A 13,472-nucleotide genomic window follows, 5' to 3' on the forward strand; every position below is an offset into this window, starting at 1 on the left:
TGTCATACAGGAAGGGCTCCACTGTGTTTTAAAACTCCATACACCTTTACTAGAATCATTTGGATCATTTCAGCCCTGGAAATGACAATCTCTATTACTTTTTCATGACATCACAAGGTGGAACAGAGCATTTTGAGCTTTGGAGATGTAAACAGACTAATAATAAAGTGTTACTGAAACATGTGTGAATGAAACAAAACACAACTCCAGGTCTGTTTTTGGTAAATTAACAACATTCTGACGTGTCTTAAAGCTCACAAGCGTCAGTTTTGCATAATATAAAACCTTTTATCACAATTTGCAGTCCTTTTCCCACTTCAGTTTTAGTACAAATAGATACATTTGCAATTTTGTGCTGAAAAACATCTAAAACTGAGTATGTGCTGCGTAAGGGGATGGATGAAGCAAAGCGCGTACATTTCCAATAGATGCATCACGAATTTCATCGTGCAGTGCATACTGGGAAGGATTTTCTGAAAAAGTGAGCATCAAACCGCCGTGTTTGATTTCCCAGTGGGATGTGTCTATTGACAAAGCCAGTCTTTTCTTGTCTTTTGAACCATATCGCTTTTGTTTCTGGTTCTGATATTGTCATATTTTAGTTTTGGGATTCGTACATCGTAATTGTGTGGTTGTTGGATCCTAACAGCCGGAAAACAAGCTCGAGAAAATTGTTTGCGAACTTCATAAAAGCAAAAGGGAATGGTAAATGTTCAGATTTTTCTATAGCGCTTTTCCACCTTCAAGGCACTCAAAGCGCTTTACAACAAGGAACCACTCATCCATTCACAAACCAGTGTACGCAGACACTGTCGGTGGGTTAAGTGTCTTGTCCAAGGACACAACGACAGCATTCATCTGTATGAGCTGGAATCACACCAGCCAACCTGTGGATCTGACCGCTCAACCTGTGATGTTTATGTCGAGAGCTGGAACCACCAACCTTCAGACCAGTGGGCGAACGCTCTACCAACTGAGATATAGAATCAGATGTGTGTGACTGCAAACCTCTGTTCAAACTGTTTCTCTTCCCATCGGAATTGAAAAATAGTGAAAGGTGAAGGCGATGGGCAGTATTGATCCACAGGAAGGACGAAAAAGGTCATCTTTGACTGACTAAATCATCCCGAGTTTGGAGCGAACATTTTGTATGTGGAGCGACAACAAAGCAAAATCCCGATCCCTCGCTCCACCTTGGTTAAGAATTTAAAAAGTCAACGCCAAAGCGAAAGGCACCAGCTGTTCACCAAGAAACACCTTCCACTGCAAAGCGACTAAGACGTGATGTTGCTGTAAAGTCACAAGAACAAGAAAGTGCAGCTCAGTCTGTTTGTCTTCTGCACCTCTCACTTAACAAACAGGATCCTGCTTTGTTGTTGCTCCACATACAAAATGTTCGCTGCAAATTCGGGATGATTTCTTAGGCAGCCAAAAGTTTCCTTTTTCATCCTTCCTGTGGATCAATCCTGCCCATCACCTTCACCTTTCACTATTTTTCAATTCCGATGGGAAGAGAAACAGTTTGAACAGAGGTTTGCAGTCACACACATCTGATTCTATATCTCAGTTGGTAGAGCATTCGCCCACTGGTCTGAAAGTTGGTGGTTTGATTCCAGCTCTCGACATAATCATCACAGGTTGAGCGGTCAGATCCACAGGTTGGCTGGTGTGATTCCAGCTCATACAGATGAATGCTGTCGTTGTGTCCTTGGACAAGACACTTAACCCACCTTGCCCACAGTGTCTGCGTACACTGGTGTGTGAATGGATGAGTGGTTCCTTGTTGTAAAGCGCTTTGAGTGCCTTGAAGGTGGAAAAGCGCTATAGAAAAATCTGAACATTTACCATTCCCTTTTGCTTTTATGAAGTTCGCAAACAATTTTCTCGAGCTTGTTTTCCCGGCTGTTAGGATCCAACAACCACACAATTACGATGTACGAATCCCAAAACTAAAATATGACAATATCAGAACCAGAAACAAAAGCGATATGGTTCAAAAGCCTAGAAAAGACTGGCTTTGTCAATAGACGCATCCCACTGGGAAAACAAACATTTGACACTCACTTTTTCAGAAAATCCTTCCCAGTTTGCATTACTCAATGACCTTAAGTCCGAAATTCGTGATGCATCTATCCCCTCCCACTTCAATTATACATCTATATTATACATGACAAAACAATACAGACAAAACAAACATTCACACACTCATCCAGACACAAAACTGGCCCAACACCCGACACCTCCCTCCCCCTGATCTCACGCTCTGTGCTCAAACATCTCTGTCTCTCCTCCAGGTATTTTTTTCATCGTTTCTCTTTTAAATAATTTTTTAAAAACTGAACAAGACTCCTACACACTTTTAGTTTTTCTGATAATCCGTTCCACAGATTAACCCCGCGCACTGAGATGCACATTGACTTTAAAGTAGTTCTAAATTTCCACTGGTAAATTTTTTATTACCTCTAAGTTTGTGGTTATGATGAGCAGTTCGATCTTGGAATAAATCGTTAAAATTAGCTGGAAGAGAGTTGACAGAAGCTCTGCTCAACGTTTGAGCTGTTTTAAAGTTTACCAGATCATGTCATGACGTTTTGAGTCTGATGATTTTAAAAAACAGCCTCTAGAGGGCACTGAGAGTTCAAGTACAATGTGACATCACACAAAACTGCCCTGATTACAGCCGGGTGTTTCTTTCTAGTTTAGTTTAGCAGCTCTTTTTGAAACGTGGTGGTTCTCAAAAGCAGTAAAAGTGTAATTTTATTTGAGAGGGACTTGTTTAACAGCACAAATCATTTCTCCTGTTGTAGTTCTGACCAATTCAACTCTTTCTGGTCAGATTGTGTTCAAATAAAGCTGAGATCAAAGTCTAGCAACCCTCAGACAGAGCAGTGCCTACAGTTAGCGTCCCCCCCCTCCCAGGGACCGTTGATGACATCAGCTGTAAAGTATCTCCAGCCTGTTCTGTCGAAGTGGAAGGTTTTATTTTAAATTGACAAGATGATGCCATTTTCTCCTCACAGTTTCCAATCTCTTTTTTTTTTACTTTACCCAAATGCATAAATGTCCATGCAAGAGCGAGAAATGTGGCTCTGAAATCAATTGGTTTCAGATGAGTCACTGCCAAAATTCAGGTCACTACCAACACACTGCACTGGTTAAAGGACAAATATTACACTATTTTCATCTGTTAAAATGTTGTGAACTTGTCACAGTCAGACCTGGAGTTGTGTTTTGTTTCATTCACACATGTTTAACACACAAACTCTGCATATTTAGGCTGAATTCTTCTCTCAAATTGAAAACCCTGCTTGTTTCTATGGATATGTCACTGCTCAGCCTGGATTCTTCCACAGTGTGACATTAAACAGCTCTTTCTTACATTTATTCAATTACAGGTGGTTTTATAGCTCAAATATGCCTAAAAACAGGCATTCTGACTGCGAGCGGGGTCGCCTCTCCGCAGATCTGACCTGTAACTTGGTCTGGTTTGTTCTCGATGAACATAGAAAGGTTTAAATGCCATAATGTGAAACATTCCAGACAAAGCAAAAACATCTCCAGAGAGAAAAGCATTTGACTGGTTCAGTCCTGGTTCAGTCCTAATTCAGCCCTGGTTCAGACCAGTTTCAGACCTGGTTCAGTCCTGGTTCAGTCCCAGTTCAGTCCTAATTCAGCCCTGGGACCAGTCCTGGTTCAGACCAGTTTCAGACCAGTTTCAGACCAGTTTCAGACCTGGTTCAGTCCTGGGATCAGTCCTGGTTCAGTCCTGGTTCAGTCCTGGTTCAGTCCTGGTTCAGTCCTGGGATCAGTCCTGGTTCAGTCCTGGGATCAGTCCTGATTCAGTTTTGATTCAGTCCTGAGATCAGTCCTGGGATCAGTCCTGGTTCAGTCCTGGTTCAGTCCTGGGATCAGTCCTGGTTCAGTCTTGGTCCAGTCTGGGATCAGTCTGGTTCAGTCTTGGTGTAGTTCTGGTGTAGTCCTGGTCAGTCCTGGATCAGTCCTGGTTCAGTCCTGGGATCAGTCCTGGTTCAGTCCTGGTTCAGTCCTGGATCAGTCCTGGGATCAGTCCTGGTTCAGTCCTGGTTCAGTCCTGGGATCAGTCCTGGGTTCAGTCCTGGTTCAGACCAGTTTCAGACCAGTTTCAGACCTGGTTCAGTCCTGGGATCAGTCCTGGTTCAGTCCTGGTTCAGTCCTGGGATCAGTCCTGGTTCAGTCCTGGTTCAGTCCTGGTTCAGTTCCTGGTTCAGTCCTGGTTCAGTCCTGGGTTCAGGTTCAGTCCTGGTTCAGTCCTGGTTCAGTCCTAGGATCAGTCCTGGTTCAGTCCTGGTTCAGTCCTGGTTCAGTCCTGGTTCAGTCCTGGTTCAGTCCTGGTTCAGTCCTGGTTCAGTCCTGGGATCAGTCCTGGTTCAGTCCTGGTTCAGTCCTGGGTTCATCAGTCCTGGTTCAGTCCTGGTTCAGTCCTGGTTCTGGTTCAGTCCTGGTTCAGTCCTGGTTCAGTTCTGGGATCAGTCCTGGTTCAGTCCATTTGTGTCGCAAAAGTCCAGCATCTCGATCAATGTTTCTTCTGCCTGTGATGTGACGATGTATTTCTGACACTCGAGTCGCATCTGTGAATTTGTGTTCGTACTGAAGAAAGCCTAATCGTAAATTTTCATTATGTGATTGTAATTCTTGATGTCGTAACTTTTCAATTCATATTCTGATTTATAAAATACACATAATACATTTTATGTACAACTGGACTCATTCGAGAGTTTACGAATATTTATTTTATGCTCAACTATATGTACGGATTTCTATGATATGCACACAAACATTTCTGAGAGGCTTTCTTACTCCATACCAATGTCTGCTGAACAAAAAATAAAAGGAGCTGTTAAAGTTGAAAACTACTGGTGGAACAGCACATTTTAAGCTTTGTAGATGTAGAGAGACGGTTAAGGATTAATCAAATATGTGTGAATGAAACAGAACACAACTCCAGGTCTGTTTTTGATGCTTTTTGAAGCTCACAAGAGTCAATCAAACGTAATTTAGGACCTTTAAAAAAACATTTGACCAACAGAAAACACACGAGAGCACTTTTAAGAGATCTAAACAATGAATATAGATATTTAAATATAGAAATTTCTCATCCGTGGACCACAATTCATATTTTGGGCTTTGTAAGTTTTATATTTTCATTGTAGAGTCTGTTTTAGTCTACTGCTGCTCAGTTCCCAAGTTCAAAGTCAGTTGAGAATCAATGTGGGACTCTTTGAAAATGTTCTTTTACTTTTCCACCAAAACACCAACTAAATACACAAAAAGTATGAAAAAAGAGAAAAGTTACCAACACATATAGTCACAGTATACGGGTCTCTCTCATGCGTGTGTGATCTATTGTGTTGTTTTCATCTTTTTCAAAGTTGCCCTCTTAACTTTTCTTTGAGCAGTGCTGGGAACAGAGTGATCTGGTCTGAATTTCACAATAAAAGTCCCGAAACAGCGGGAGGTAAAATGCTGGAGGCTTTACATTTGAAAGGACTCGAGGTTTAAAGAGGAAGAGCAGCTTTAACCAAAGGCTCCGCAGATGAGGGGAGAAGATAACGTCGTCATGGAGATGGAGATGGAGATATAAGAGTCACGCTGCTATTTTGGACTTTTTGGAATATCTTTTAATATCTAGAACATATTATCCGTGGAGATGTTGTTGCTCTGCCTGGGATGTTCCACAGTATGGCATTAAACAGATCCTTCTAGCGTTTTCTTCATAGAACCCAAAATGGTACAGAAAAAAGGTCAACAGTTTCATAAACTAGAGGTACATATGTATCTGTTCAATACATTTTTATATCAGATGCATTGACTGAGCCCAATGGTTTGGTAGGGGTTGTCACCTTCTCCAAAGAAGAAAGAAATACTGACGCTTCAAGGACGATTCAAGGTGTGAACCTGCTCAACATATTATATGCATATTCATATGGATGTCTATAAAATCTGGGTTGAAGTATTCAGAGGCGTTCAGATTGTCTGATGTAAACCCTCTGTAGCTGTAGGCAGTTTGGGACAACGATCTGACCCAGAGCTCTGTATTAGAATTGTATTGTCAGGGGAATACATTTTTGTGATTTAAATTGATTGAGTCTAATCATTTTTGACAGAACACGCCTAACACAGTGGAAATAAGGATTGAGATTGAGAAGTTACGAGTCAGGTGTATGGAGTGGCAAGTTCAAACAGGTGAATGTTTTTGCGTGTGTGATAAAACAAATTCTTGCATTTCAGTCCACTCAAGCTGAACTGAGTAAAACAGCGACTCGAGTGCATGTGCGTGTCAAACGTGCGGTGAGTTTGTGCGCGCTCCTCTTTACCCTGTCCGCCGAGTCCGGGCTGTTTGATGGCAGGTGCAGGTAGGTGGGCTGGTCCTGCTCCAGTCTCACGCACCTGCCTCTGTTCTGACACAGGGAGGCCGAGCACAGTCTGGAGGCGGCCGTCACGTTGGACACGTAAGGACCGAGCACCGAGGAGGTGAAGAGACTCAGATCCTCACACTCTCTCTGAGCAGACACAGAAACAGGACAGTCAGTGTGATACCGCCAGGGTAAAACACGAGGATATGACAGGTGAGACTACTCGATACACAGTGTTGGGAAGGTTACTTTTAAAATGTATTCCCCTACAGATTACAGATTACATACCCCAAAATGTAGTTTGTAACGTAATCCATTAAATTACTTAAAGTGAGTAACGTAATCTGAATACTTTGGATTACTTGATTTGCTGCAGAGAAGCAAAGACGAGGAAATCTTCAGATAAGAAGTTTTGTCTGTTAAAAACAAATAAAAAGCCCAGATTTTACTGAACCAAATTAAAGATATTATTGATAGAAGAAGAGGAGACATGGTCCACGCAGCATGGTTTAGTCCTGTTAAATCCTGTTTTAGACCTGGTTTAAACCTGGTTAAGACCTGGTTTTAGTCCTATTTTAGACCTGGTTTAGTCCTAGTTTAGTCCTGGTTTAGACCTGGTTTAGACCTGGTTTAGATCTGGTTTAGATCTGGTTTAAATCCTAATTTAGACCTGGTTTAGACCTGGTTTAGACCTGGTTTTAGTCCTTTTTAGACATGGTTTAGTCCTGGTTTAGACCTGGTTTTAGTCCTAGTTTAGACCTGGTTTAGTCCTAGTTTAGTCCTGGTTTAGACCTGGTTTAGATCTGGTTTAAATCCTAATTTAGACCTGGTTTAGACCTGGTTTTAGTCCTAGTTTAGACCTGGTTTAGACCTGGTTTAGTCCTAGTTTAGTCCTGGTTTAGACCTGGTTTAGACCTGGTTTAGATCTGGTTTAAATCCTAATTTAGACCTGGTTTAGACCTGGTTTGGACCTGGTTTTAGACCTGGTTTTAGACCTGGTTTTAGACCTGGTTTAGTGTCTGCCAATGAGTGGAATTACCAAAAAAAAAACAAAAAAACAAAAAACAAAAAAGAGAATAGCCCAAAATGTAAAAACCGTAAAATACCGCCATGTAATCCATTTATTTCAACAAAGTAACTGTAATCCAATTACCACTCACTGAAACAGTAACTGTAACTAAATACAGTTACTCATAATTTGTACCCTGATTACATAACTCTTGTACATGTAATCTGTTACTCCCCAACACTGTTGATACACAAAGACACTTAAACGTCCTATATTATTAAAACTGAGCTTTAAATTACACTGTTATATCTGATCTACTTTATGTTATAATGTTGTTTTCTCATCAAAAACTGACCTGGAGTTGTGTTTTTCTTTCATTCACACATTTTCAACACACAAACCCTGCATATTTACCTTATGATGTCATGTGGTAATACATGAATGTGTTTTAAACTACGTACATTTATAACATACATTCATAGAATCATTTAGATGATTTCAGCCCTGGAATTGCCAATCTTTACTAATAATAAAATATATAAAAATAAAACACAACTCCAGGTATGTTTGTGACTAACATGACTTAAAGTTCACAGGAGTCCATTTTGCTTCGTTTAGGACCTTTAAAGTTTTGATGACTTTGTGACGGACATAGAATTTCATAAATACAAAAACACATATCCGTACTTCAGTCTTTGGCTCAGTCTTGTCCCAGATGACGATCCCAGCTGTTCCCAGAGCAGCACTTTCTCCAATGGTTGTCACCAAGTCACTCTGAAAAACAAACAAGGACATTACATTTTACCATTTTATTACATATTCAAGGTCCTGTATTACAAAAAATTTACTCTTTTAATGTTTAGGCCATGTTATAATGCCGTTACCTCATCAAAAACATACCTGGAGTTGTGTTTTGTTTCATTTAAACATGAGTAATTCTTTATTATTATAGTCTGTTTACATCTCCAAAACTCAAAATGCTCTGTTCCACCTTGTGATGTTTCAAGTTTTTCAATAGAGGTTGGCAATCCAAAGTCTGAAATAATCCAAATGATTGTATTAAAGGTGTATGGAGTTCAGAAACACAATGGAGCACTTCCTGTATTACCACATGACATCACAAGGTGGAAAGAGTGTTTTCATTTTGAGTGAAGATCTCAGCCTAAATATGCAGGTTTCATGACCTAAACAAACTCCGGATATGTTTGAGATGAGGAAACAACATTATAACATAGATCAGAAAGTAGTGCTATGATATTGCGTCTTTAATAATATTTTTGTTAAAGTTGTATGATTTACCAGAGATAGGAAAGTGTTGGTGGAGGTGTAGACACTTCGGACCAGTGGGAACACCGGCAGGTCCTCTGAACTTCCTCCTAAAGACGCCACTCTGAGAGCTTCTCGAATCAGATTGGACAGAAACAGAGCGGCTCCTCTAGTCTCGCCCTAAAGAGGAAATACAAGTGGTTATTATTATTATTATACTTCAAACATATTTTTCTATATGGATTAGGTTGAAGAAAACTACATTTTTACATTCAAATTAGTTTATTAGCGATTATTAGTGATAGGCAGACTGATTCTAAAGCTCAGTATATTGACACTAACTGAGATATTAAAAAGTATCAGTTCTCATGTAAAAATACCAATACTTAAATTTTCTCAAAAATAAATAAATAAATAAAATAAATAAATAATAAAATAAATAATATGTTTTAGATCAGTTCAATCTGTGGTCGAACAAGGTAAAATTCTTGCTGGAGTTTCTATGCATTTTAATACAAAACACACTTGACATATTGGATTGATTTCACTGTTGTAGAGCAGAGTATGGAAAATAATTTGTACCATCAGATTTTGAATTTTTTATAATATATAACTTAAAAAAATATATATTTCACTCTAAAAAAAAACGTAATTATTTTTGTTCTAAATTTTAGTTGCTGAAATTAAGTATACTTTTTTCAATATATTTCAAATTCTAAATAAAAATGTCACCTTTTAAATGTTCAGCACAGATATTTTCAAGCCCTCAGATTCAAAAGTTAAAATTCAGATAGTGTAAAATTTGCAGTGAAAAATTTCACAACAAAGACCCAAGATGCCAAGGCAGAAGTAATCGATCCTGTGTGAGTGAGCAGGACAGAGGCTCTTTCCTATTGGCTGTTCTCATCTGTGGGCGGAGTTTACACTTAACAAATAAAAAAGATGGGGTTTTGATGAGACTTATTCTGGCCAATCAGATCGCTTCACTGCACCAGTTACTAACCCTGTGTTCGATTAGCCTTGAAAATAGTTTTCCGAGGAAGTTGCCTAGTGACACACGTGACACGCCCCTTTTCCTGGGATGGCGTGAGTTGGACTTTGGTGGTGGAAAAAGTAGAGCAAGGATTCCGAGTCAGAATCCCAGAAGGCTGCGCCCACTATGACGTGTAAATCTGAACTGTTTTCATTGTGTTTGGACACTTTGATGGTTTAAATGACAATTTCAATCACTTGTATCACTGCAATACTTTACAGCGTCCGCATCACCGCCTATGGGTTTGGTAGTCGGTTTTGTGATGAAGCCAATATTGAACAAATACTTGATTTAACGAGCCATTAACATCCCTAAGGTTGTCACGGAAGAGAAATCCTAATATAAATAAAGTGCAAATTTCAAAAAACTAAATCAATTAAAGTGTCAGCATTTTCATAAGATGAGGGAATAATCATAATCATAATCATAATAAATCATAATCATAATAAGATAAATCAATAATAAATAAATAAATCATAATCACAAGAAGATGAGAGAATAGTCATAATCATAGTACGACACGAAACATAATAATACGCTTCAAGCTCGGGCATCAAATCTGAGGTCCAAGTGAGAGTCAGAAGATAATCAAACACAGAGTATGTTAGATCGGATCACTTTGGATCGATTGCTTTGGCCTTGGCATCTTGGATCTTTCCTGCAAATTTTTTTTCACTGCGAATTTTACACTCTCAATTTTGACTGTTGAATTTGAGGGCTTGAATATATTTGTAATGAATATTTAAAAGGTGAATTTTAAAATTTTGAATTTTAAACACTTTGAAAATGTACACTTAAAGTTTCAACATTTAAAATTAAAAATAATTCAAGCATGTTTTTTCAGAGTTAAAACATCACAAGTGAGAAATTCAACTACATTTAAAATTTAAAATCTGATGAAACAAAGAGTCCAGTTCCACACCTGTATCTTCTCCAGGGTGAGCAGAGGGTAGATGGCGTTGCTCCTCCTCCACAGCCACAGCAGCTGGTCGTTCAGGCTCCTCTCCTCTTCTGGACACTCCCCCGTGTAGTTGGACAGCGCCGTCTGAGCTGGAGAACCATTAGAACAGCTGGGGTACGGACACATCCCCCACAATGCTTTGGGGCGTGACCTTTGCACCTCCCTCAGAGTTTCTGTAATTACAGACTGAGCGGCAGCCTCAAAGTCCACCTGAGGAACAGAGAAGAGAGGCCAGATGAGGACAGGTCATTAACACTGGAGAGACAGGAGCTATTTTCTGTTGCTGGGCTTGTGGGTAAAAAACGTGGTGGCTGGGTTTCACAACATTTTTAAAGATGCATTGTGTAACTTTTCTGGTGGAGGGTCCGTCAAATGTTTTTCTTCATGGAGATGTTATAGACTCTTTTAGGGCGTTGATGTGATAAACAGAAGTGGCATTGTTCCCCATTCAATACGATTGATTTAGACTGAACACGGACAGAAGACGGAAATACAAAACATTTCCAGCACCAAAATGTCTGGTTGTTGCTTGTTTCGTTGTCAGAATCGATATTCTAATGGCGGACTAAAGTTTAACAGAATTCTGAGAGGTTCGTGACCATTTCAGAGTAACCGGCGGAGTCTGTTTGCCAGGCTGGTGCCACCTAGTTCCTCCGCTCAATTTCATTTCTCTCCAGCCCAGCGAGTAGGTCAGGAATTGGAATACACTAGATGGTTCGCAAAAACCCCAGAAGTGTGAGTCCAGGAACCAGCCAATCAGCGAAGAGTCTCTCAAATCATGATAAACCTCAGGGCTGCAGGGAACGTTCGTGTTTTATAAGAGTAGGATCAAGACCCACCTTTTCAGCTTAGCTTTTGATTGAAATCTTATACTTTTACTAGTTTCTATTGTACACATTTTATTATATTCATTTATTTTAGGCATATTTTTAGGATTTCCAGTGTTTCCTCGGTAGGAGCCTCTACATCAGGAGCGGAGGTCGGCTGCGGCTGCCGGGTCTGTCCCTTGGTGTCCTGGTGGAAGGGTGATGCTTTGGCTTCATCTCTCCCCTGGGCCCTGTGGCTCCTCTGATGGTACTTTCTGTATTCAGCTTCACATTTTACCACATTTTACTATATGTGGTTTTATGTATCTCAGCATGTTAGTGTGTGTGTTTGGGTTGTTTGGTTGTGTGGGGTTGGGCAGCTGTGGGTGTTGGGTTGGTGGGTGGGCGGTGGAAATATGGGACTGTAAAGTACTTTGTGTTACATTCTTGTATGAAAAGCGCTTTATAAATAAAGTTCATTTGATTGATTTATAAAACTTTCTTAATTCAAGTCAACTCAACTTAACTAGATGGCGTTCTTTGCAGTGTATGGGTGGATTTATAGCTCAAAAATACCTAGAAAAAAAGGCTGACACAAATATACACAAATATAACCTGTAACTTGGTCTGGTTTGGTCTCCATGAAGATAGAAATGTTTAACGCCATACTATGAAACATTCCAGACGAAGCAATAACGTCTCCATGAAGAAAAACATTTGACCGACCTTCCACCAGAAAAGTTACACAATGCACCTTTAAATTTCAGCAACCTATGAAAAAACTGTAGAAATATCCTAGGCCTCACCTTGGACCACCTCTCCAGCTCCTGCTTCGTCCAATCTGGGAAGAACCTCCGGAGCTGCTTCTTGGTGGCGTTCTGGTACAGCCCCTGTTTACCTCCTCTCCTGCTCCACTGCGGGGCCCACTCCTGCCAGCGCACCACCCCCAGACCCAGGTACCTCGGGGCGGGCAGGGCTGTCTCCACGTCCCCCTGTGTCTTCCGGATGTGGAGGTCCAGTTTGGTGTGCTGTGGTAGTCCCCCGTTTACCGCGTTGTCCTTATCCACAAAATAAGGATAGTTCCCCAACGTGTCCTCGTAGAAAACCGCTACTCGGCCCTCTGGCTCTATCCCAAATGATCTGAAGTCAGGACGGTTGGCGCAAGAGGAGTCTTTGATCCCCCAGAAGACGATAAAGGGTTGTCCAGACAGCAAAGGGGGGCGGGCAGGTCTGGGTGGTCCCGCGTGGGTTAGATTAGCAAAAGAAGCCAAGAAGAACAGCAAAAGAAGTGACAAGAAAGGCTGGAGATGTGAACTTAAACATCTAAATAAAGTATGAGATCGAAGAGTTCTAGACTTTCGTTCTTGAAGTGTTGGTTGATCTAGTTCTTGTTCAAACGTCGAACTGAATTGTAATCCTGGTTTTGCAACGAATTTAGGATCTACTTCTAGACTACTACTAGTTTTGGAACCATTTTCTGACTCTACAGGTTCTGGTATCTTTCTTCTGAGTTCTTGATAGCAATAGGGACTGGTTTCAAATTGTGGACTAAGTGCTAATACTGATGTTTCGTGGTCAGTTGTTAAAAGTCTTGGACCTGGTTTTGCCTTGAGTTCTTCACAAACATTCAATCCATGTTTTTGAGCTAAAGATCGAAAGTTGGTGGGGCGCTGTTGCCAGTGTTGTCCCTGGGTTCTGGACCTTCGTTTTTGTTGCAATCCCGGTCTTAAATCCACGTTTGGTCCTTTTATTTGTTGAATTTCTAGTCTTGATTCCAGACATGGTTGCCAGATACGTTTAGTATAATGTGTTAACTGGAGATGTAGTCCTGATGTTACTCTTGATCCCATTTCAAGAGTTTTTTGAGAAAGTTTTTCTTTTCTTGGCCCTTTTTCTAGACATTGCCATGGTTTCGTCTCTGGTTTTGGTCTTGGATTTGGCCCATGGTTTAATCCCGGTCCTGGTTCTGACTCAGTCCCGGGCGACGCCATTGGAGCAGCTTCTG

The 13,472-nt window shown here is 40.6% G+C and overlaps 1 protein-coding gene across 1 annotated transcript in view; it reads right to left on the reverse strand.

The window, feature by feature from the left end:
• The window catches only part of si:dkey-72l14.3 (Glyco_hydro_56 domain-containing protein), a 19,520-nt gene extending 6,271 nt beyond the window's left edge, over nucleotides 1–13,249 (reverse strand). Inside the window, exons 1-6 of the mRNA XM_055165650.1 lie at nucleotides 13,169–13,249; nucleotides 12,274–12,768; nucleotides 10,623–10,871; nucleotides 8,701–8,847; nucleotides 8,089–8,175; nucleotides 6,327–6,539 (exon numbers count right to left, since the gene is read on the reverse strand). Coding sequence (XP_055021625.1) covers nucleotides 6,327–6,539; nucleotides 8,089–8,175; nucleotides 8,701–8,847; nucleotides 10,623–10,871; nucleotides 12,274–12,768; nucleotides 13,169–13,249 — 1,272 coding nt within the window. The remainder of the gene's footprint in view (nucleotides 1–6,326; nucleotides 6,540–8,088; nucleotides 8,176–8,700; nucleotides 8,848–10,622; nucleotides 10,872–12,273; nucleotides 12,769–13,168) is intronic.
• Nucleotides 13,250–13,472: the final 223 nt, after the last annotated feature.

This window comes from Boleophthalmus pectinirostris, unplaced genomic scaffold (assembly GCF_026225935.1).
Source record: "Boleophthalmus pectinirostris isolate CB_2022bp ecotype Guang Dong unplaced genomic scaffold, ASM2622593v1 HiC_scaffold_8, whole genome shotgun sequence".
NCBI classification, from domain to species: domain Eukaryota; kingdom Metazoa; phylum Chordata; class Actinopteri; order Gobiiformes; family Gobiidae; genus Boleophthalmus; species Boleophthalmus pectinirostris.